The sequence below is a fragment of the Rhincodon typus genome, chromosome 34 (genome assembly GCF_021869965.1).
Source record: "Rhincodon typus isolate 14 chromosome 34, sRhiTyp1.1, whole genome shotgun sequence".
NCBI classification, from domain to species: Eukaryota; Metazoa; Chordata; class Chondrichthyes; order Orectolobiformes; family Rhincodontidae; genus Rhincodon; species Rhincodon typus.
In genome coordinates this window covers 5,979,024-6,004,561 of record NC_063365.1, presented here as the reverse complement: position 1 = coordinate 6,004,561, position 25,538 = coordinate 5,979,024, and the positions used below count along the sequence as shown (strand labels likewise).

Here is a 25,538-nt window from a genome sequence, read left to right as displayed (position 1 = left end):
CCCCATTTCTGAAGAAGGGTCTAGGCCTGAAACGTCAGCCTTCCTGCTCCTCTGATGCTGCTTGGCCTGCTGTGTTCATCCAGCTCTGCACCTTGTTACCTCATTATATGAGTCAGCTAGACCTTTTTTGACAGGAGCATTTAAACCCAATCAACTCAGTGCAGCTTAGCATTGAGGCAACTTACCCTGTACCAGGAAACAGTCACACCTCTTAAGATTGGATCATCTGATTTGGTCAGTGCTCAAGAACATGAAAATGTGTTTGTGAGTAATGCAGTGAAAGAGCCCAGAGCACAGCGTCTTGGCCTTTGCTATTGTCCAATAGGTTTGAGATTGTTTCAGTGTGTCTGGATAAGTGAGGATGCAGGGGGGTGAATAATGGACCATGGCACCATGATACAGGAAACCACTCAAGGGAAGGATGGTGATTTAGAAGGAATGTAGTGACAGTAGGGGACAGTATGGTGAAAAGGATTGATGCTGTTCTCTGCGGCAAAGAGCATGAATCTAGACGGTTGTGTTTGGGTTTGGGACATCTGCTCAGAGTGGACAGGAAGTTGAGGGTGGGAGGGGGAAGATCCCACGGTTGCTGTAGGTACCAACAACATAGGCAGGACAAAGGAGGAGGTTCTGCATAGTTAATATGAGGAGCTGGGCACCAAATTAAGAAGCAGAATCTCCAAGGTCATAACCGCTGCATTTTTCCAGAGCACAGAGGCATGTGTAACTTTTCATAGAGAAAATCAAATTAGAGAGACATGTGCATGACTCAATGACTGGTGTGGCAGAGTGCATTCCAGTTACTGGTACCAGTATTGGGGCAAGTGGGATCAGTACTGACATGTCAGCCTCCAGCTGAACCATGCTTAAAGAAGTAGAGTGGATTTTAAACTGAATACTGGGGCAACAGATCAAATTTGGGAAGACATGGTAAATCAAAAGTGTAGAGTCAAGGCCAAAAAGGCCATTAATATTGGAAATGACCAAGACAGGTAGAGATAGAGAACATGAAGCTAATAGTCAACCAATAGGTAAGACTAGAACTTACAAAGAGAATAAAAGGATAAAGCTAAAGGCTCTGTATCTGAATGCATGTAACATGCAAGAAAATAGATGAACTAAGAGTGCAAATAGAAATGAATACGTATGCTTGGGTAGCCATTACAAAGACATGGCTGTGTAGTTAAATGGACTGGGATCTGAATCTTGAAAGATAGGACATTTGGGGATAACATGGAAGCAAGAAAAGGTGGAGGTGTGATTCTGTTAGTTAATGACAGTATTAGCAGAACAAAAGGGGATGACCTCAATTCAGAAAAGACGTGGAAATTGTTTTGTTTAGAAAGGAGAAATTATAAATAAAAGAAGTCACTTATGGAGTGGTGTAAAGGCTCCCTAACAGTAACCACCCAATAGGGTGGGACATAAAGCAACAATCATCTTAAACATGATCACTCTTTAATCTTCAACATTTGGGTAAACATAAACTTGGTCTATGCGGACTGACCTCATAGTCCTGTATTGCAAAACCTCCAAGACCAGTTTACTCTTCCTGAGGTGCAGTGCCTACACTCAGATAAATGTACATTAACGGGCTTTATTAAATAAAACTATACAGAGGGGATGGGAAGAGAGAATATCTCTGAAACCTACTAACTTGAGCCCAGTTTCCTGTGATCTGACATCATTGTGACACAGCTACTTACTCATATGCTCAGTAGTTATTCTTAGAGTAAAGATATAGTTAACCCTTTACTTCACAGGAACTAGTACTGCAAGTGGGTCTAAACAGACCTCTTATCATTTGCAGAATAACTTTCCCCAGTCTGCTTAGTTAAACTTTGCAACTGGACATTAGTTTTCAATGATTTCTGCATATGGATTCCTTCATCGCAATTCCAAGCTTGTCACCATTTCTGACCTCTCTCTGAAAAGTTCAAAGTGGATTACGTTTGCATTTCCAATATTCTTATTAAGATATTTATCAACAGGGTGTTCGTACACAGCCACACCAGCAGCATATGTTACATAGTGACCCTGCTACAGCACACATTCTACTAGTAATGGCTAATGATGCTTGTTGGAACAGCCGTATGGCATCCTTCAGTACTGTAACGCTGCTGTGATTCTCAATGGATGTGACACAGGTTGATCATTTCCTCAGGAGGTATGACACTAGGTTGACTGTGCTGTCACAATCTCCTCCGAACAGTTTGGTTAAAATAAATGTCACCTCAGTTAACCTATGGGGAACTCAATGATTAAATTTTCAGAAAGGTTTTATAAAATGGTGGCCACAGCTACAGGCGGAATATTAGCCCTGAAGCTGTGGAATATTCAGACTCCAGATGCTAACAGTGTAATCCCATCTGTAGCTAATCAGTGTGAGAACACACCAGTGATATATGTTGTTACACAGCAACTAAGTGCAGCCAAATTTGTGTCAGCTGGATGGGAAAACACCAGCTGGACTTACTCCACATTAAATCCTCTGAGTATTGCAAAACTGCAGTATCCAGAGTGCAACAAACAAAAAAAAAATTCAGCTGCTGAGAATGTCAAAGAACCAAGAACAAGACCATCACTGCAGGCTCCACAAGTGAATCAATGTGAGATTCCTTTGGGAGACATCTCTGCCTGCACTTTTTCAATTGTGTTTTACCATGGGAATTTTACAAGAACTACAAAATTGTGGGATTCTGCTCTGTGATGTTCAGCAAAACAGGTAGAAAATTTAGCCTTCAAGATTTGACTGACTTACTGTCACATTATTCCTGAGACAACAAGAACATGTGTGTTAATATTCAAATGTCTCAGTGAGGACTGGCCCTGAGAGTAGCTCAGTGGGTGTGTTAATGCCTAACTCTATGACTGTGTCAGTCCATGAATGATAGTTAATCACACATTGCACTAGGTCCAGCATTTGGGTCTAATCTATTAGCTTTGCACTGCTTTGAGCAAAATGGCTCCTCTGTCAGAGTAAGCCCCTATTTTCATTATTTAACCGTTGCTTTGGCAACCATGTGGACATCATCTGTTATCCATTATTTCTATCCATCTGGTGTGATCCTGCTGTCCATGTGGGATGGAATTCAAAAGATCCCAAATCCTGCAGATGGTAGGAAAACAATTATCATTTTTACTGGAAGTAGAACTATTCATGATATGATCTCCTAACATTTTGGCTCCAATTTTTTTTCTTAATTTGATCATGGTATATGGGTTTTGGTGGCTAGGCCAGCATTCATGTTCACCCCTAATTGTCCCTTGAGAAGGTGATGGTGAGCTGCATTCTTGAATTGTTGCAGTCCTCAAGGCATAAGGATACCCACAGTGCAGTTAGGAAGGAAGTACCAGGACTTTTCCCCAGTGACACGGAAAGAATGGTGATATATTTCCAAGTCAGGACAATGTGTGGCCTGGAGGGGAACCTACAGGTGGTGGTGGTGGTCTTCCCATGCATTTGCTGCACTTGTCTTTCTAGGTTGTAGATGTCGTGAGTTTGGTAGGTGCTCTCAAAGATGCTTTTATGAGTTCCTGTAGTGTATCTTGTGTATGGAATACATTGTAGATGTTGTATTAAGTTTGTGTCAATCCCAGATGAGAAGAAGGCCCGAATAACAAAAGTGACAGAACACGGATTTCGCTGAGAGATAGCAGGAACTGCCGATGTTGGAGTCTGAGATAACAAGGTGTGGAGCTGGAGGAGAATAGCAGGCCAGGCAGCATCAGAGGGGCAGGAAAGCTGAAGTTTCGGGTCTGGACCCTTCTTCAGAAATGGGGGAGGGGAAGGGGGCTCTGAAATAAATAGAGAGGGGGAGGCGATGATAGAAGGTGAATAGTGGAGCAGATAGGTAGAGCGAAGATGGACAGGTCAAGGAGGTGGGGATGAAGCTAGTTGAGGTGAGTGTAGGTAGGAAGTGCGGGTGGGGGTTGTGTAGGTAGGAAGTGCGGGTGGGGATTGTGTAGGTAGGAAGTGGGGGTGGGGATTGTGTAGGCAGGAAGTGGGGGTACTTACACTCACCTCTACTAGCTTCATCCCCGCATCCTTGACCTGTCCGTCTTCCCTCCCACCTACCCACCCCTCCCTCCTCACTGACCAACCCCCATCCCAACTTCCTACCTACACTCATCTTTACTAGCTTCATCCCCGCCTCCCTGACTTGTCTTCTCTCCACCTATCTGCTCCACAGATTTTGCTGAGCCTCATTTGAGGATTTACAACCAAAACATAACTGGGATTAAGTCGTTTCAGGAACTGTGTGTTTCTGATGAGGCCATTGAAATTTCATTTTCCTTTGATTTTATGACACAGAGATTCCAAACTTTCAGCTTGAGCAGAAAGGCTTGCCCCAAAGTTCTGTTTGAAGCTCTAGGGAGAGATGGAATGTTTGCTTTGGCTTAATTAGGCCTCCTCATATTTAATGAAATCACATGACTCACCTGAGAGCTAGAAAGCACATTTAGAGTGTCCACTTACCAGAATACAACATCAAACTATATACAAATTCAGCAGATAAGTAAATGGTGAGCATAACATTTTTGGAAGGAACCACACAGAACAGACCAGACTGTATCAAACCCAGACTGATCTGGGAGGTTTTGCCCCTAAGATTCTATGAAGTCAGGTATATATATGTGTTTGTTCATCAACCCTGGATTGGGTTTTACAGTTCAGCTTTTCCTTTAAATGTCAGCTCTGCTTGTTCCTCAAACAGTGAGTCAATTCATAGTTTGTTGGCCCTCTCATAACACTCCCAGCTGGCATCATGCAGCTAGGCTGACCAGCAATACTGAGTCTAATGGATGTGCCCAGAAAAATTGCTTTTAAACCTTTGAAATTACTTCATCCTGTTTATGATCGTTCCCCTGTCTGTAATGAATATATTCATTTTTCTTTTGGGAACTATGAACAGAGTATTTTCCTAAATAATTCCGTTTCCTCATGCAAGACCAATGTTATACAATATTTATAACTGGAAGCTGGCTGAGCACAGCATGATCACTGATTGGCTACAAAGTCCTGGGATACCTATAACAGCAGCACTGTCTCTGTTGGTGTAAACCTCAGAGGATCAAGGGTCGATTGTAAAGTTTAAACCCTTGTTCTCATTAATTCATTGATCCTAACAATTTTCTTAATGACCAGACTAGGAATTTGATATAGCAATGAGGCAACAATTTTAGACAACAGTTTATCAAAGATTGGAGACAGCAAGGTGACCAATATATACAGATTGGTCAGTGTGGACAGTGTGTAGATTGATCAGAGTGTGTAGGCTTGTCAGGGTGGACAGTGTGAGATTTAGTCACTATGGACTTCATGTCAGTAGTCAGTGCTCACAAGAGGCCTACTGAAATGAACAGAAATTACCCTGAAAGGTTTGCTTTGAATGGCACTTAAGAAATGCTATTGCTGAGAGCTAAGATTGGCCTTGCAGTGCAGGATTAAGCAATGAACTCTGCTTTGTCTCCAGCACGTCTAGTGCCAGGTCTGCATTTCCAGCATACACAATTTTAGTTCATTTGCAAGATGGGCTCAACTTGGGCTAAAGTTCCCTCTGTCGTGGTTTCAACTCTTCCCAAGTGAGGTACAGCATGAAACAGAGAGTAAAACATCCTCACACAGTAATAACATTTTACTTTTATGCAAAACCTTTGATGTAGGAAACCTTTCCTACATTAAACATAGAGGTGCAACAAAAAAACACAAAGGACACTGAGTTGAAGGAAATGCTTGGATGGGGTGACTGAATGTTTGGTCAAAGAGTTTAGTTTCAAGGGTAAGAGGGTTTCAGAGGAGGAGAGGCAAATAGAGAGGCAGAAAGGTTAAAATAGGGAATCCTAGAATGCAAAATCCAAGTAGTTGAAGGCAGGGCTTTCAATATTGGGACAAAGGATGGAGAGATGTACAAGTGGATATTTCAATTCTTCTTACCATACTCAGCCTCACTGTGTACCAAAAACACCCCCTGCTGACCAGGAGGAACATTTCCTTTCCATGGATGTGACACAATCTGCTTCCCAAAATGTTCTGACTGTTGATGTGTGCTCTCAGCCTGTGAGTGCGTATCCAGAACTGGTCATAATCTGCCTCAGCTCTTCATACAATATTCGTTGTCTAACTGTGTGAGATTTACGCTGGCAGAATTTTCAAATTTTTCTATTCTCTTGTGCTACTCTTAACACATCAGGAGTATACTAGGCTATTCGGCTCCTTGATCCAGCGTTGCCTGTCTATGAGATCATCTGTATTTCAGCTCATTCTCCTTGCCAAAGCTCCACAATCCTCAATACTCTGACCTAACAAACACTAAACAATTTCCTGCATATTATAATACACGAATACTTCTGGCCTTACTCATTGTTCTGTACAAAATAAATTAAAGTTTACTGACAATTCAACTCTCTTGTGTCCCTCAATCCCCAATGAAATTTAACTTCCTTAGTCTTTACCCAATAGAAATTTCTTAAGTTTACATCTGCACATCACCCTGTGCCCATTCAGCATTCAAAGTCAGAGCTAAGTGGGGACAATGTACAATCTGTGAATAAAGGAATGTTTGACAATAAAATAACAAACTCATTTGACCTTAACCTTTAATTCTTTCTCACCTTAACAACGAAGATATCTGAGGTGATAAAAGCCCGTTCCTGAGTAATATTCAGCACGCTAGGCCAAGAAAGAGATGGATAAAAAACACAATGAATAGAAGACAGCAATGAGAGTCAGACTTCATAAATTTTCTTTGAAAGAAACAAGTATTGAATAAAAGGAATGTTGAAGAGTATTGGAAGCAAGGAAGGAATGGGATTAGGCCAAATGGTTTATATTAAAGAGAGGCTAACTCAATGACCGATGTCGAGTGAAATCTGTGAATTATGGGTGCCTAGGGATCTGACAATCAAGGTCTGGTTTTTTTTTTGCAAACATTCATTGTTCAGTACGTCATTTTAGTTCTGTTAAATAGTCAACATTGGCCTGGAGATAACATTACACGCCACTGCAAGAACAACTCTTCCCTAAAATGGCCCATGAGATGGCTACTAAAGCTTTTATTCATTGGTAAGTTATAAAAAGTATTTGTATACTCACAAACACCACACAATGCACAAATACATGCAGACATTTTACTATCTTATAAAAAGAAAATTCTTTACTAACAATTATTTTCTGTAGCTTTCCTGGAATTGAAAGTATTTCATAATCCTTTAGACGTAACTGCCATTGCTCCCTGTAATTAGACACTGGTGACATAAGTTGTGAAAAGCATGTCCTTTTTTAAGATGTAAAATACCATAATAGATCTTGGTATATTGATGGCTGACCATCACCTGAACTGTCTGCTATTTCAGAATGCTGCTTTCATATTTTGTAGCTTAAATATTTGGGAGTTTCAGTGAGGTGTCTGTATTGTGCAGTTACCCATCATTTGCAAATATTCGTGGTGAAGCTTGGGTCTATGCCTATGTGTTTGTGTGGATCAGTGTCGGTGTTTATATGTACCTATATTTTTGTATGTTTGTGTCGATGTCTGTTTGCTTGCATATATGTGGGTCTCTGTTTACGGGTGTATTTTAATAAAAAGAATGTAGTTCCTACCCATATCTAAACTCACACTATACCATGACAGGACAGAAAGTGGGCAACACGTCTAGGCCAGAAACGTCAGCCTTCCTGCTCCTCTGATGCTGCTTGGCCTGCTGTGTTCATCCAGCTCTACACCTTGTTAAATCAGGTAAGTGTGGCAGGTTACTTTCCCTTGAGGGGGTAGTGAATGAGTTTGTTTGGCAATCTGACAAGATAATTGTCACTTGTTGATGCTAGCTTGTTATTTCAAGATTCAGGGCCTATGATAGGATTTGAATTCACATTTCCTGGACTAGTATTCTGGGAACTAGATAACCGCTACACCCAGTAAAATTAATTATAAAACACATTCAACAAGGCTCCTTAGGTAGCACCTGTCAAACCCACAACCATCTATAAGGACAAAAGCATCAGAAACATGGAACACCGTCACTTGCAAGTTCCCTCCAAGCCACTCATCATCCTGACTTGGAAATATATCACCGTTCTTTCAGTGTTGGTGAGTCAAAATCCAGGAACTCCCTCCCTCACATCACTGTGGGTGTACCTACATCAAATGGACTGCAGCAGTTCAAGAAGCTCACCACCACCTTCGCTAGGGAAACTAGGAATGAGCAATAAATGCTGCTCATGTAGTAATGTCAATATTCCATGGATATATATTTTAATAAATAAACAAAGAACTAACCACATTTATAAAATAATTCTGGTGCTTTCTCTGTACTCACTGCACTTCTTCACGTGCAAGTATCTCAAGCAGCTTCGTGAGATCTCCAGCACAGTCTGTCAGTTGAATGGAGAACTTGCACAGCCTGTTATCCACTACTAGTGCCCTGTCTAGGCACTGATGCAGCAGGGGAACGTCTATATTGCCACTGCATAGAGCAACGACCACTCTGGAAGACAGATCACGTGACCAATCAGTAAACATTTACATCAAGCAAGTTGACCTGCAGCTTAAACTGTCAAAATCCTTTAATCCTAAAAGAGGGGAAATGATTCTGCAGATGGTTTCCTAGCAGTTGATGCCATTTTGTTGGATTTTCTGACGGAATCTGGATTCCAGGCAATACATTATGCTCTTCAAGCAGTGGCAGAATCTGTAGTGAATAATCATGTAACTGGATGTTCCATGGTTGTGTGAATAACCATCCATAATTGGATAAACAAAACTTCAGGAACCTAGCCTGAATAGTGGGAAGATTTTAGATCCTTCTACATGTGGGAGTGAGATGATAGAATACAATCATACCCAACTGATACAATTATCCTTTGGGGTTATCCAGAATTTAGAGCTGGTATGCACTAACTCACCAGAACTATGTGAAACTAGGTAGTAACCGTACAGTCAGCCAGGAACTCTACCACAAATCCAAACAATACTAATGAAGAAAAGCCACTCTTCTATTAGTCACAGTGCTGCCCCTAGTGGTCTTCTACTGATCATATCAATGGCTCAGCACCTATTTTGATGATCACAACACTGTCTCTGATACAGAGTTAAGCCGAATTTGCTAAAGGTTATAATTGTAACTTGGGTATTAACAGTGATCCAGACAATTAAGAGCCTCTCAAAGGAAATCACTATCTGCCTGGAGAATCAAATAGTTGTAAAGGAGATACAAAGATTTAATTACAAATTCTGTAAAGGGCTGACATAGATCTCAACAGACATCAAGTGACTTTGAAATTATAGACAGAGGATACAGAAAAAATTAGTGCATTGCTTAATATTAAATAGATTCTAAAAGGAATGTCACAGTGTAGTTAATACGGAGGGGAATTGTAATAAAACATAGGAAGACATTAATAAACTTGCAGAATGGATAAGTCATTGGCAAACAAACTTCTCTATAGTTAAGCATGAAGGAGTAAATATTGCTGAAATGGATAAGGAGATCATACACGCCTTAGAAAACAAGTACCTAAATGTCTTTTAAATTTATTTATGGAATGAAGGCAACAATTACCATTTTGCAGACTTTGTTGGCGTCAGCAATTGAGCTTTGGAACTCATTGAATCAAGCCACACCCAGAAGCGAAAAAAGTACACTGAATCTACATAAAATGTTATATTGAATTACATGGAATTTATAGCATGGATAAATTTAACCATCTGGTTTCTGGTGGTGTTTATGCTCTGTACAATCATCCTGTTCATCAACTTTGTTAGCATATCATTTATTCCTTTTTCCTTCATGTAGTTATCGAGTGTCCATCTAAATCCACATTATCCATTCAACTACTCCCTTGTGGTAGCGAAGTTCACACACTAACTACTCTCTCAAGCACGAGCTGCCATCTAGGGAATAAAACAAGTGTAAGAGTAATTTTAAGAATCCATTTTGAAAACTAAAGTTAGCAAACCAGCTGAAATCACAAATGGTAGCTACGATCTGCTGGTCTACTGGCTCAACCATGTGTCAACTTTAACAGCTGAGTCATGGAGGGAGCTGGGCCCTTTGCCTTCAAAAGTAACTTGTGTGTTTATACTTGAAAGGGGAACAAAAAAATACAGAACTATGGGGAAGGACTGTGAGAGTGGGAACTGTTTCAGAATGGTACAAAAACAAAGTTGCTGGAAAAGCTCAGCAGGTCTGGCAGCATCTGTGAAGGTAAAAACAGAGTTAACGTTTTGTGTCCGGTGACCCTTCCTCAGAACTGCAATGGTAGATGTTTAGTAAGCAGAATGGCCTCCTTCTGTATTGTATCATCCTTTGATAACATTGGGCAACATTATACAGAAGATTTGGATTTAATTTTCCTGCAGAGATTTCAAACTTGTATCTACTTTGAGGAAAATGTTCAATAACAATGCACATCACTGGATAAACTGGTGCCATAGTTCCGAGGAAACTCTTACCGTTTGCCTTTGAGTTCTGGTAGCTTCCCAGCAACCACAGCAGCAAGGCCTATAGCTCCCTCAGCATCCACTATGGCCCTCTCATACTCCATCAGGCGAAGAATAGCAAGTAGAATGTCCTCCACCCTGAGTTGCAGAGACACCTTATTAAAGACAAGAGTTTCTCACAGAAGGAGGAAGAGACAACTTCCGATATTTAATTCCCTGCTTCTTTATTTTCGTCTCATTTATTTCCTTTCTCTCCTAGAGGCTCTGACTTCTTTCTCAATGCAGTCTGATAGGTGCTGCAGGCCTCTGGTACTTTTGCCAAAATAGCCATTCTTTATTACATGAGGCATTTAATAGAGGACCCCAAACGCACTCTTAGGTAGATGTAAAAATTCACGTGCACTACTTCAAAGGAAGCGCTGGAATTCTCCCAGTGCTCTGGCCAATATTTATCCCCCAACCAACTCCATCTAAACAGATTGCCTGGTCATTTATTTCATTGCCTTTCATGGGGCCTTGCTGTGCACAAATTGGCTTTTCTGTGTCCTACATTACAATTGTGACTGTAGAAGTACATCATTGGGTGTAAAGTGCTTTGTAACATTCCACGCTCAAAAAGTACTTCCAGAATTGCAAGATCAATCCAAAATAAATCTATAAACCTTCACAGTGATTGTCAGTTTCATTTACAGCTAAAGTAATATATATATATAGAACAGTACATTCTTCAGTCACAGCCTGTGTCTAGAGTCTTGCAGTGCAGAGACCCTGTAGTCATGTGACAACATCCAAGTACTTGTCTCAGTTGCATGTTGAGCTCTTAAAGGGAAATCACTCCAATGTGATAAAACAACATGTTTCACATCACATACAGGCAGTATATTTAAGTACTGCCTATTGGGCAGTTATAATGATGGGTGAGGATGGCAGATTTGTTTCCCTAAAGAACATTAATGAACCAGATGGGATTTTTATGAGGGGCTCTGGATTTTTATGACAATTGATTAGCTACGTGGTCACCATTACTGATACATGAAAACACAGGTAGTAAGAGCAGGAGTAGACCATTCATCCCCTTGAATCAGCTTTGCCGTTCAATAAGTTCATGGCCGATCTGATCTTGCCTCAATCCATTTCCCTGCTTTCTCCCCATAATCCTCGACTTCCCTATAGTTCCCTGTCTATCGCAGCCTTGAATACATTCAATGACGCAGACTCCAGAACTTTGTTAAACAGAGAATTCCAAAGATCCATGACTGTCAGAGAAGAAATTTCTCCTCAGCCCAATTCAAATGAGTGATTCCTTATTCTGAAACTCTGCTCTCTCTTCTAAATTTTCCTATAAGGGGAAACATACTCTTGATGCCTTCCCCATCAAGTTCCTTAAGAATCTTATGTTTCAGTATGAAGCAAGACTTTTAATTCCAGATCTTTTTAAACTAATTTAGAAAAACCCAAAGTAATTGAGAAGAGTTAGTATGTTTTTATCAAAGGGAAATCACGTTCAACCAATTTGTTGGAGTTCTTTGAAGGAGTAACATGTGCTTTGAATATACCATACTTGGATTTCCAGAAGACATTTGATAATGTGCCACATCAAAGGCTATTGTAGAAAATAAAAGCTCATGGTGAGGGGTAACATAGTAGCATGGGTAGGATATTTGCTGGCTGGCAGATAACGAAAAATGCATAAATTGGTCTTTGTCTGATTAGCAGGATACAACAAGTGGAGTTCTGCAAGGATCTGTGCTAGGATGTCAAATTTAACAGCTTACATCAATTACTTAGATGAGGGGAGCAAAGGCAAGGTAGCTAATTTCACAGATGACATCAAGATAGGTAGGAACTATGTCATGAAGAAAACAGAAGAAAGTTGCAAAAAGACAAATAAGTTGAATGAGTGGGCATGAATCTGGAAAATGGAGTTATTGTGAGAAAGTGTGAAATTGTTTACTTTGGCAAGAACAATAAAGAAGCTGTGTATTATTTAAATGGAGAATGACTGCAGAATTCTGAGATGCAGAGAGATTTAGGAGTTCTGGTGCAGATTGAACATAAAATCACAAAGGCTAATGGGATGCTATTCTTCATTACACAAAAAAATCGTTAATGTAAGGATGTTCCGTTTCAGTTATACCAGACATTGTCAAGACCAGATCTTGAATACATCTTGTGCTATTTTGATCTCCTGTTGAGACATTTTCGAATCAACCTGCTGACAGATGTTATTACACATCTCTGAGCAGGTGGGACTTAAACCTAAGTCTCCTGGCTCAGAGGTTGGGACACTACCATGGTGCCAGAATATAATTGGACAAGCTGGGTATGTTTCCATGGGATTTAGGTCTTGAAGACATGGATATGGATGTGGAAAGGATGCTTCCTCTTTCGAAACATAAACAAATCAGCCATGATTTTATTGAATAATGAATCACACTCAAGGGGCCAAATGGTCTACTTCTGCTCTATTTTGTATGTCTGTGTTTCAAAAATTTAAGTGCTCCAGGTCCCATTTGAATTTGTGTTTCCAAATCACTTGCCTAGACCACTGGATTTTCAGTGGACATGGGCATTACTGACTGGGTCAGCATTTATTGCCCATCCCTAAATGCCTTTGAGAAGGCAGTGGTGAGCTGCCTTCTTGAATTGCTGCAGTCAATGTGGTGTAGGTACACCCTTAATGTTGTTAGGGAGTTCTAGGATTTTCGCCCAGAAACAATGGTGATAGAGTATGGTCGGAGGGGAACTAGCATGTAATAGATTTTACCGGGTGCATCGTTAAAGGACTTATTGAGCGCATCAAGTGAGGGATGTAACTGGTAGGCTGGTAACATTGTGCATTGACCACTATGATTAAAAATGTATTCAACCTATAAACCTTCACAGTGATTGTCAGTTTCATTTACAGCTAAACTAGCATATATAGAACAGCACATTTTTGGCAATAACAGTATATATGTATGTATATATTATATATATCGGCTCTGTCAACTAAAGGTTACATTGTATTATATTGATGTGCAAATAATATGAGTATATAGTGAGTATGCTAATTAGTAGGTGTAATTGGTACAGCACTATAGGACTATGTTCCTTGTTGCAATGAGATAGTAGTTCACATAAAATTAATTCAAGACACCCTTTGCTGAATGTGTAAACCATCATTAAGAATATTCCTATGGAATAATTTAATACTTACTTAACGGTAACAACCTTATCTATGAGTTTCTTAGTCATCTGAAAGGCATTACTGCCAAAAGAAGAGTTGACCAATTCTGTGAAATAAAGAGAAAGCTTTGAACTTTGATGTGCAAGTTCTGCATTTAGTATCACTAATCGTTATTCAACACAAAACAAGGATTTGCATTTATGCCTTTAAAAAGAAACACTGATTCTCAGGAGTGTTTTCAAACATAATTTGACACTCAGCCACATAATAAGACATTAGAGTAGCTGGCCAAAATCATGACAGATTTTAAGAAAAGATGTAGGGCAACCAGAGGTTTAGGGAAGGAATCCCAGAACTGAAGGCACTGCAACCAATGATGGAGCAATGAAAGTTGCAGATATACAAGAGGCCAGAAGTTATAGAGAGCAAGAAGGGCCTTGCCATAGAAACAAGAATCAGAATTTTAAGGTCTCTCTATTAATTTGTAAAGTTGCATATAAATAGTAGATGCACTCCCTATCCAGTCATGTAATCTCCTGGGTCAAACAAAAAACCCCATAAACTTTATTAAATCTCAGGAAACTTTTCATTGAGTTGTTACAGTTGGGGTTATGTTCTAGCTGCACAGATATGGGGCTTGGCTGGTGTATCAGGGACTGTGAGCACTGATTTGTAAGTGCTCCCATTCACAATGAGATAATGGAAGTTTCAGCTTAACCTGTGTCAAAAACTTCAGGTTGGTGTTGTTGATCCAGTCAGCTTACAAATGCAAGATACAATATGTTCCTTGTACCATTCACCTTTCATGGTGAGGCATGTTTATGTTCCAGCAGCTGAGGAGCCTCATTGGCTACAAGCCGATTCATTAGATTCAGTAGAATTCATGTGTAAAATTCGGGAGACTGTCTTGCTATTTGGATCAGTTAAGTAGCTTGAACTTGTCCATGGTTGAAAACTATGAGGCAACATTTCTTTATTCATTCTGAGGATGTGGGCATCACTGGTTGAGAGGTTGAGAAGGATGGAGAGGTGTCTTGATAGAGGTGTACAAGGTGATGAGAGGCATAGATAAAGTGGATAGTCAGAGACTTTTTCCCAGGGCGGAAATGACTATTACGAGGGGGCATAATTTTAAGGTGATTAGAGGAAGGTATAGGGGAGATGTCAGAGGTGGGTTCTTCACACAGAGAGTGACGGGCATGTGAAATGCACTGCTGGCAGTGATAGTGGAGTCAGATACTTTAGAGACTTTTAAGCGACTCTTGGATAGGCATATGGAGGATAGTAAAATGTAGGGCATGCAGGGTAGATTGATCTTAGTAGGATAACAGGTCGGCACAACATCGTGGGCTGAAGGGCACGTACTGTGCTGTACTGTTCTATGTTCTATGGTTGTGTCAGCATTTAAATCCCATTCCTAATTGCCCTTGTGAAGGTGGTGGTGAACTGCCTTCTTGAACTGCTGCAGCACATTTGGTCAGAAATCACACAAGTTTTCAAAGCCTCAAGCCTTCTTCACCTGTGATTTCTGACCTTGTCCACCCCAGTCTAACACCGGCACCTCCACATTGCAGCACATTTGGTATAGATACACTTCCAATGCTGTAAGGGAGAGAGAGTTCCCTTTTGATTTTCACCCAGTGACACTGAAGGAACGATGAAATATTTACAAGTGAGGATGGTAAGTGCCTTGGGCGGGGGGGATCTTGCAGGTAGTGGTGTTCCCATTAATCTGCCGCCCTCGTCCTTCTAAATAGAAATGGTTGTGGGATTGGAAGGTGCTGTCTTAGGGGCCTTGGTGAATTTCTACAGGGCATCTTTTAGATTGTACACACTGCTGCTACTGAGCATTGGTGCTGGAGGGAGTGGACACTTGTGGATGTGGTGCCAACCAAGCAGGCTGCTTTTTCCTGGATGGTGTCACATTTCTTGAGTTTTCATGCAGCTGCACTCATCTAGGCAAGTATGGTATCTTCTGTTACACTCTGATAAATACTAGACAGGTTTTGGTTTTGGGGAGTCAGGAAGTGAGTTACTTATTGCAAGATCTGTAGCCTCTGATCCGCTCTTGTAGCCACTGTATTTCTACGGTTAGTTCAATTCAGTTTCCGGTCAATAGTAAACCCACCCCAACCCATGATGTTGATTACGGGGAATTCAACAATGATAATGCCTTTGCATGTCAAGGGGCAAGAGTTAGATTCTCTTTTGTTGGAGATGGTCATTGCCTGGCACTTGTGTGACATGACTGACTTATCATGCTAATCTTGGATATCGTCCAGGTCTGGCTGTACTTAGACATGGACTGCTTCAATTTCTGAAGAGCTGCAAATGATGCTGAACATTGTGCAATGATCAGCGAACATGCCCATTTCTGACCTTAGATATTTCTGATCGTTACCAAAATGCATCTCTCAAAGCAGATCTCAGAGGGGAAAAAATTTTCACAAAATTCCATGAGACTGTGGAAATCACTCCAAAGTAAGTAGTTAAGGCAGATATTATCCACAATTAGATTGTTTAGGTGGATGAAGGAAAACGGAACCAAGAGATATGAGATCAGGACTGGTTCCCTCATGTGGCAGGTAAATGCTGACATGGACAGTTTGGGCTAAATGTTGTGATCGCTACATAATTTGATCTATGACTAGTTCTGGGAAAAAAAATCCACTGTCAGTCTGGCTCATAGTTATTTTCCCCAGTCATTTACCTCCATATATTCTGTGGCTAGTGCAGGCTGAGTCTGCTGGAGGTTGTCCCAGCTCGAGGCATTGTTGAAGTGTTGAATAACTCTCAGGCTCCACACCCTGTGAGTGAAGAAGACAGAACCAGGTATCACTGTTTTCTCTTAGAAAACAAAATCACAAACAAAGAGGAATCAGACACAACCCTGATAAAAATGAACAATCTTGCCTAGTTATGATACTCCTTTAATTAATTCCACTTCTCCGGTTGCTCAGCAAAGATTTTGCTTTACTTATATTATCACTATTGTTTTCACTTGCCTATCCTGAGCCAATTGCTTTGAGTCAATCTGACACTTAAGCAAGCCTCAGGAAACTGGCCTGCTAGCCTCATTTGCTGAGCTTACTGCAGTCCCAACGATGGGAGATTGTGATGTGATGGCAATATCACTGGACGAATAATCTAATGACCCAGGTTCATGCTCTAAATACACAAATTCAAGTCCTACTGTGGTAGCTGGTAGAATTTAAATTTGATGAATGAAAAATCTCAAATTGCAAGTTAACTCTAACAAACACTGCTTTTTGTAAAAATCCATCTGGAAACTCTTGTGGCACAGTGGTAGTGTCCCTATTTCTGAACCAGAAGGCCTGCTTTCACCTGCTCCAAAAGTGTGTCATAATATCTCTGAACAGGTTGATTGAAAATATCTAAAAACTCATCCGATTTACTGATGTCGTTTAGGGAAGAAAATCTGGGAACCGTACCTTATCTAGTGTACATGTGACACCAGACTCACAATAATGCGGTGGACTTCTGGCAAGCCACTCATCTCATTGTTAATTGCGGATACCAGCACTGCCCATATCCCATCAAAATATGTGTGAGTCATCTTAGACTCATTAGAACAAGGGGAAACCATTCAAATCCTCGAGCTTGACCTGCCTTTCAATTAGATCATTGCCAAAGCTGTATCCTAATTTTATCCAACCATCTTATCTCTACATCCTTAATACACTTAGCTAGTAAAAATTGAACAATCTCAAATTTAAAATTATTCACTCAGTTCGCTCCTACTGCTTTTCATGAGAGGTAGGTCCACACATCTATGTTCAATATGAAGAGCGGTTTGTTAACTTCCCTCCTGAAAGGGATGTCCCCTTGTCCCAGACTCCCGGCAGTGAAAAAGGTTTCTGTTTATCCTGTTAATTCCTTTCAAAATGCTAAAGAACTGTAACCTCTTAACCTTTCATATTCCATGGAATATAAACCTAGTTTATTAATCTGTCCTCAATCTGGAGTTGGGAACTCGATTGTCTAAAGTTGAGGGAGGGATCAGGGTGTGTGTGCTGGGCAGTGATAGCTGGCACTAGCTTGTCAATTTAATTCAGAGTTGTCAGCACACTCCCATTCATCTCAGCCTTGCAATTACATAAGAAAAATATATGAAAACTTATAATTTCAGTGACAGTGTCCAGCAGTCCCTTTGAGGAACATTGTCTGAGCTGGCAGACATCTGAAAGAACTGATCATAACAGGTCTCTGTCCACCCTGTGGTCATGCAAAGTCCAACTTTGCAAAAAGGACCTCTATCAGATGTCAGGTCCCTTATTTGCGTATGTAAAATGACCAGCACCCATTTCAGGCACACTCGGGGTACCTGTAATGATGTGGCTAATGGAGATGTCACATGTACTGGTAAAGAGATAGAGTGGTGTTCTAAACTTGGAATTAAAGGCCATTGTTAGAGAAAATGTAGACAGATTTTTGATTCACAAAGGAGGATCCAGGCAGGGGAATGTGGCGATAAGATGAAGATTGGAGCAGTCTTGATCATATTGGATAACAGAACAGAAAAGAGGTACCAAATGGCCGATACCTATTCTTTTTTAAAAAAAATATACTGATCTGTTCCAGGAGGTATTTTGACACTAGATTGACAATGTTGTAAATGATGGCTCCTTTAAGAACAAACTAGGACATACTCCAGAGATATATAGAGCAACTGGCACTCATTGGAGTTAATATTCAAGGAGGAATCAGTTAGCTGAGTTGGCTGCTTTACAAGACAGAGTGACACCAACAAAGTGAGTTCAAATCCCACACCAACTATGTCACCGTGAAGGTCCTGCCTTCTCAACCTCATCCCTTGCCTGCGGCGTGATGCCCCTCAGGTTAAACACACTAGAGAGCTCTCTCTCTCGTGAGTAAGCGGTCATATAATCCTATGGCTTTCTGGGACTATGGTGTCTATATATTCAAGAGCTGGTTTCCCCCAGTAAGATGTAAAATTGGTTAAGACATCATCCACTCATAGGGACTGAAATTGCACTGGCTTTCGCAGATTGGACATAAAACGTAGAATTCCACTTTTCACCCTTTGTACAACACATGGGATGATCAATTCTACTGAATAATGGGTGGGGAAGATACGTGACCAACATGAATCTGCCGGTTTTGTGTTGATGCCCATCTCTGACTTCATTCCCAATAATTCTAAAGCTCTTTGCAGTGATTAGCTTAAAATTCAGCCACCAACTCCCCTCAAACTCCACTAACTCACTCCCATCTCCTAACCCAAGTTTATGTTAACTTCCTCCCCAAACTTCCTTTTGAATTCAGTGGGAGGGTGCCAGTTTGCTTTAACTTACAATGACTGTAATGCCCGGATTGAGATGTTTGATGGGGGCAGCAGCCCCTGCCAGGAGATTACACTCTCCTCCTGCTGGCAGGATCACGGCATCCAGCTTGTTTACCTGCTCAAAAACCTCAAGCCCCATGGTGCCCAGTCCTGCCAAGTAAGGTGCGCTGTCCTCCCTGTCAGAAAGACACACAACATAGTCAATGTTCCACTAATTGTGATAACTCACATCAACAGCAGATACCTTAATTTCACAAAGAGTCACACAAATAGGCCATTTGGCCAAACCAGGTGTGGTTGGTGTTAATGCTCCACTCCATCATGCTGCCTTCTTTCTTCATCTAAATCTATCATCAAAATCTTATATTCTCTTCTCCCTGTTTCATTTGTGTAACTTGCCTTTAATTACGTCATATTATTCAGTTCAATCATTCCCTCTGGTAGCAAGTTCTATATTCTCATTACTCTTTGTGTAAAGATGTCTTTGTGAATGATTTTACCCCCAGCACTATACCTGGACATCGTTTCCATTTAGTAAGTTGTGAGAATTTCTTGGTTGAATTAGTGTCCCTTTGGGAAATCATGTGCACTCATGTCTTTTCCAGAGATCCTGGCAGTGGAGGAGGTACCTCAACTATGACAAAGGCTCAGAACGTTTAGTCCTTAAGAACATTCTTGATCAATAACTATAATCATTGATGAAGGTACCAACCTGTATTGCACAACATGTGTCTCAAGGGCACAAGCAACAACATTCTACATCAAATCCACAGCACAGAAACAGGCCATTCAGTCCAACTGCCACATGCTGCTGTACATATGCCATGGGAGTCCAACCAGTCTAAATCCCACTGAAGAAGGGTTATAACTGAAACATTGACTTCTCCTTTCCTCTCGATGCTGCCTGGCTTATTGTGTTCTTCCAGCCTCCTGTTTATCTACCTTAAATCCCACTTTCATCAGATCCCTCAAGTATCTTCTTTCAGTGGAGTATAAACATTGGCAAGGCCCAGTTGGGTGAACGGCCAAGGTTACATAAAGCCTCTCCTTAAATGCATCTAGGCTTTCTGCTTCAGCCTGAAAAATTATTCCAGCTTCTCACCACTCCCTGTGTGAAGAACACACCATCGTTCCTTCAATAGCACCTTCCAAAACTACGACTTCTACCACCTAGAAGGCAATTCTGCAGATAGAGGCAGCCGTTCTCAGTAACCAGTTTATTTGCATGGTTCCAGGAATCCTGTACACTACTTCCGTAGGTAATCACCAGGGCTCTGTACCCACAGCATGTTTTCACCTTGCAACATCACCCACAAGTTATCTTTTAAAGGCAGACACCATCCTGACTTGGAAATATATTGCTGTTCCTTCATTGTATTGGGTCAAGATCGCACAGCAAACCCCTAACAGTACTGTGGGTGTGTCTACACCAAATGGACTGCAGCGATTCAAGAAGGCTGCTCAACTTCTCAAGGGCAATTAGAAATGCACAATTAGTATTGGTCTTGCCATCGACGCCCACATCCAGTGAATAAGTAATAGGAACAAAATCCTCCAAATTTTGCACTTGAACTGTTAATAGCTCACTCAGTAACTGCCTTTTCTTCTGGACTCACCTGAAAATGTGAAATTGTCCATGTACACCATATTAAACTCCTTCAGAATTGTGAACATCTCAATTGGGTCTCCTTAGCCAAAGAGTATTCAGAAATGAGAATTCTCTATTGCCACATTCCACCCCCTCTCACAAACGTCAATTTTAAAAAGCCTGAGTTACAAGATGTCTTCCTGATCCAGCAGCAAAGAATATTTTACAGAGAATTATATTTCCAAATGATTGACTTTCTCCTTCCACTGGGATTATTAGAAAATCTGACATGTTTTAATGGTTGTGTCATTTTAATGTCTGTAAAATGGAAACAGTTGCATTTAAATAGCACTTATCATGACCACAGGCATCTCAAAGTGCTTTACAGTCAATGAAGTACATTTGACGTGTGGTCACACTTGTAATGCATGAGACCTGCCAACCTGACTGCATGCAGCACACTTCAATAATGTGATAGTGACCAGATAATCTGTTTTTTGAGATGTTGATTGAGGGATAAATATTGACCAGGACATCAGGGAGACCTCTCCCTTTCTTCTTCAGAATAGTACTCTGAGATGTTTTACATCTACCGGAGCAAGAAGATCGGAAAAAAGGTAGCATATCTGACAACATAGTATTCCTTCAGTACTGCACTGGAGTGTCAACCAAGATTGTTTCTGACCTTGAGTCCTGGAATAGGTGTTGACCCAGAAATTTGTGACTTAGAGACAGATAAGAGTGAAACAAGAACAAGTTAGTAACTCACTCTTGCAGATAGAGGTAGCCATTCTCAGTGGCCAGTTTTTTTGCATGGCTCTGGGAATCCTGTACACTATTTCCGTAGGTAATCACCAAGGCTCCGTACTCCCGGCATGTTTTCACCTTGCCTGGTGAGGTGTTGGTAGGCACAATAATGAAGACAGGGATGTGGAGCTCTGTGGCGTGGTGTGCCATGGCCTTTGAGAAGTTGTTGTCCGATGCCAAGATCACACCCTTCCTCTGCTGTTCCTGCAAAATGAAACAGAACAGCTCATTGACTCACATAGTGCAAATGGAGAGTCATTTAGTTTATCCTACATGTACTGGCACTTTAAAAAAGCTATTCAATTAAGCACATTCCCCTTCCTCTTCCTGCCCAAATAGATTCTCTCAACTACCATTCTTCCTGCTCTCTGAAGTCTATTTACAAAGGTTTTAAAGAAACAACTTTTCAAGCTGCACAGAGGCTTTTCAGGGTGAGGGAGACAATGAGTAATGGTAATGTCATTGTACTATTTATCCAGAGGTCTAGGCTAATGCACTAGGGACATGGGTTCAAATCCCACCATGGCAGGTGATGGAGTTGAAATTCAATTAATAATTCCGGAATATAAAGTTGGTCTCAGTAGTGGTGACCATGACAATTATCATACATTGTTGTAAAAACCCATCTGGTTCACTAATGCCATTTAGGGAAGGAAATGTGCCATTCTTACACAATCTGATCTATATATGACTCCAGGTTGGTGATGATGTAGTTGAATCTTAACTACCTTCTGAAATGGCTTAGCAAGTCAATCATTCAGAGGCAATTAGGTGTGACAATACTATGGCATTAAAGAGGTATATTTCGTCCTAGATTTTATGAAGCGAGGTTGAGATGAGCGGTCTGCTCCAAGCCAATAAACAGCTTGCAAGGCCTTGGGTTTTTGTTTAAAGTTGGAATAGTAGAAGCAGCATGAAGGGGTTGGGTCAAGTTCCCACAGAACCAGGATTTCAGTTTAACTTTCAATAATTGCTGGAGTCTTGAAGGTGGATGTGGAAGCTGTTATTCCTCTCTCTGTTACCGCTGAAAGCTTGGGTTCTCTTCCTGCTGCTAGAATTGCATGAGAGATAATCTATTTTACTGAATTTGCCCTTGCAGAGGGTGTGTTTATGGGATGTTACTATATTGGAACAGTTGCTGTTTCGTAGTTAAATAATCTATTATTCTGTTACGTTTTCTGATAGCATTAAGTTATTTCAATTCTTCTTTCTTTTGTTTGTATTTTAAATATAGTGTAAGAATAAAGTGTGTTTTGCTTCAAGCCTGGTAGTTTGACCAATCAAATTGCCTTTTAGAATAGGAAAAAGTTGGGGTCTAGGCTCTCTTCTTAATATATTTTGAGGAGATTTGGTCTGGTCCATAACAAGAGACTTGCAGCAAATGCTGGCCTTGCCAGCAACACACAATAGCCCATGAATGTAACACTGCAATATGCCAACAATCTGATGTGTGGGATTGTTGTGCAGTTTTCCCGGGGCAGCGTTAACAAGCTATTCTGCCTTCCTGTACACCTACTCCAGAAACCTTTCATGCAGCATACACAGCATTGAACCTGACCATGCCTCTAGCCAGATACGTTGCGTTGCTGTCCTCTGAGAAGGATGTTATGGGATGCCAACTAAACAATGTTCTTCATTGTCAAATCTCAGTGAATTCAGGTGCTGAGTCACTTTACCCCTTGTCCACTGATCCCATTTCCTGCTCACTAAAACCTTTTGATTTAGTAATCAAGTTTAATATGACCCCAATTGGGCTGCAAAAATTTTCTATTGTTACAGGTAATCATTTACTGTTAAATTGCCAGGTTAATTTAAATCCCAGTTATATCTATTTAACAACTGCTGATTCTCCAGATATTTTACTCCTACTGACAACATCCTATCGTACAGCCCAATCCAGTGCTTTATCTCACTTCCAATCTTAAACGAGGGCAAATCCTGGAACCTCTTACAAGTTCATCAGGTGCAAATCACATTGACAGAATATTCCACAATTCTGCTGTTATCATGTATTGAATAGAAAATTTACCTTAATACTATAGTTTTCCAGCAACAGTTTGTAGATCATTTATGCCAGTATTTCACAAAGTATGGTTCATGAGGGTTTTCTAGCTTGTAATGTACAGTAGTTTAATTGTTCTACATAATTACATTAGTCTGGTAAGTGATCCGTGTAAACTTGCTTGATTGTTTAAGTCTGTGGGTGAGTTAATTTTGGAAGGGATCTGAGCACTTAGTTGTGAACATGTCTGTTGAAATTCCTGTAATTTTTGATATGTTTTAAAGCTCTAGGGGACATTGGTTATGCCACTTTTGGAATGCTGCATTCAATTCTGGTCTTCCTGTGATAGGAAAGATGTTGTTAAACTTGAAAGAGTGCAGAAAAAATTTACAAGGATGTTGCCGGGGTTGGAAGGTTTGAGCTATAGGCAGAAGCTGAATAGACGGGCTATTTTCCCTGGAGCGTCAGAGGTTGAGGGGTGACCTTATAGAAGTTTATAAAATCATGAGGGGCATGGATAGGGTGAATAGCCAAGGTCTTTTTCCCAGGGTAGGGGAATCCAAAACTAGAGGGCATAGGTTTAAGGTGAGAGGGGAAAGATGTAAAAGGGACCCAAGGGGCAACTTTTTCATGCAGAGAGTGGTGCATGTATGGAATTAGCTGTTGGAGGTAGTGGTGGAGGCTGGTACAATTATAACATTTAAAAGGCTTCTGGATGGGTACATGAATAGGAAGGGTTTAGAGGGATATGGGCTAAATGCTGGCAAGTGGGACTAGATTAAGTTGGGATATCTGGTTGGCCTGGATGAGTGGGATTGAAGGCTCTGTTTCCGTGTTGTAGAGCTCTATGACTCTATGTTGGCAATAAGCGCTGGCCCAGCCATTCACACCCACTGCCCATGAATGAATTTAAAAAAAAGAACTAGAGGCACTTTTGCATTGTTCTGATGTAATCCAGTCATCTAGAATACAAAGGTTTTTGAGTAGATTTGTAGTTCGGGTTCTGGATGTTGTGGTTGGTTGGCTCACTGAGCTGGTTCGTTGTTCCGCAGATGTTTCATTACCCTGCTGGGTAACATCATCAGTGCATCCTCTGATGAAGTGCTGTCGTGTTTTCCCGCCTGGTATTTAAACGCTGTCCGTTGAGCTAGGTTACCTCGCTTCCGGTTTTCCTTCACAGTGGAGTATATATAGGGTCTAGCTCGATGTGTTTGTTGATGGCCTTCTTAGTGGAGAACCAGGCCTCTAGGAATTCCCGCACTTGTTTGGCCTGTCGTAGGATCCTGTTGTTTCCCAAACTGGTGGTTTTCCTTATCCATGTGGATGGAGATGAGTGAGTATTGGTTGTGTCTTTTTGTTGCTAGTTGGTGTTGGCGTACTCTTGTGGCCAATTTTCTTCCTGTCTGTCCAATGTAATATTTGTTGCAGTCTTCGCAAGGAATTTTGTATATAACGTTAGTTCTGTCCATAAGGGGTAACGGGTCTTTGATTCAGGCTAGCAGATGGCGTAGGGTTGATGTGGGTTAACTCTGATGCCCAGTAGTCACAGGGGACTCCTAAAACTTCTAGTAGGGTAATGAACCATCTGCAGAACAATGAACCAGCTTGGCGAGTGAACCAAGCGCAACATCTAGAATACACATCACCCAGTAAATACATAGCAAGGGTAGTCTGCAGGCTTGTGAAAGATATGAGCCACTGATGCACAACACTGCAAAATCAAGCTCATACGAGAGAAGAAAACAGAACCCTCATCTCTACTTCTCGTGTGATGTCACAAAACCAGACATGCTCCTGCATGCATACCACAAGTTGTCACAATATTGTGTTTTAAAACAATACTGTTGTCTTGTTTGATTAGTATGGATGTCAGAAAGGTATTAGATTCTGAAAAGAAGATTACTGTGGTGATTTTATAACACATAATAGAATGTTTCCAAATAAACTTGTATGATTATAACATGGAAAAGTCTATGCTTTTGTTTCTCGAAGAAATTAAAATATACTTCTTATATTTAATTTTAAATGCGCATACATTTATTACTTGAGTATTTCTGAAGACAAACACTTCTTGTCAAAGATAGTAGGAACTGCAGATGCTGGAGAATCTGAGATAACAAGGTGTAGAGCTGGATGAACACAGCAGGCCAAGCAGACCATAGGAGCAGGAAGGCTGACGTTTCGGGCCTAGACCCTTCATCAGA

At 40.9% G+C, this 25,538-nt stretch overlaps 1 protein-coding gene across 3 annotated transcripts in view; it reads right to left on the bottom strand.

Annotated features, from left to right (window-relative positions):
• The window catches only part of LOC109918314 (L-threonine ammonia-lyase), a 46,831-nt gene that overhangs the window by 2,255 nt on the left and 19,038 nt on the right, over positions 1-25,538 (bottom strand). Inside the window, exons 4-10 of one of the 3 annotated variants that reach the window (XM_048616413.1) lie at positions 21,295-21,536; positions 18,948-19,113; positions 16,322-16,418; positions 13,642-13,717; positions 10,455-10,580; positions 8,320-8,487; positions 6,616-6,673 (exon numbers count right to left, since the gene is read on the bottom strand). In XM_048616413.1, coding sequence (XP_048472370.1) covers positions 6,616-6,673; positions 8,320-8,487; positions 10,455-10,580; positions 13,642-13,717; positions 16,322-16,418; positions 18,948-19,113; positions 21,295-21,536 — 933 coding nt within the window. Of the gene's footprint in view, positions 1-6,615; positions 6,674-8,279; positions 8,488-10,454; positions 10,581-13,641; positions 13,718-16,321; positions 16,419-18,947; positions 19,114-21,294; positions 21,537-25,538 lie in introns of all 3 variants that reach the window. The other 2 variants (XM_048616414.1, XM_048616415.1) reach the window with 2 other exon arrangements.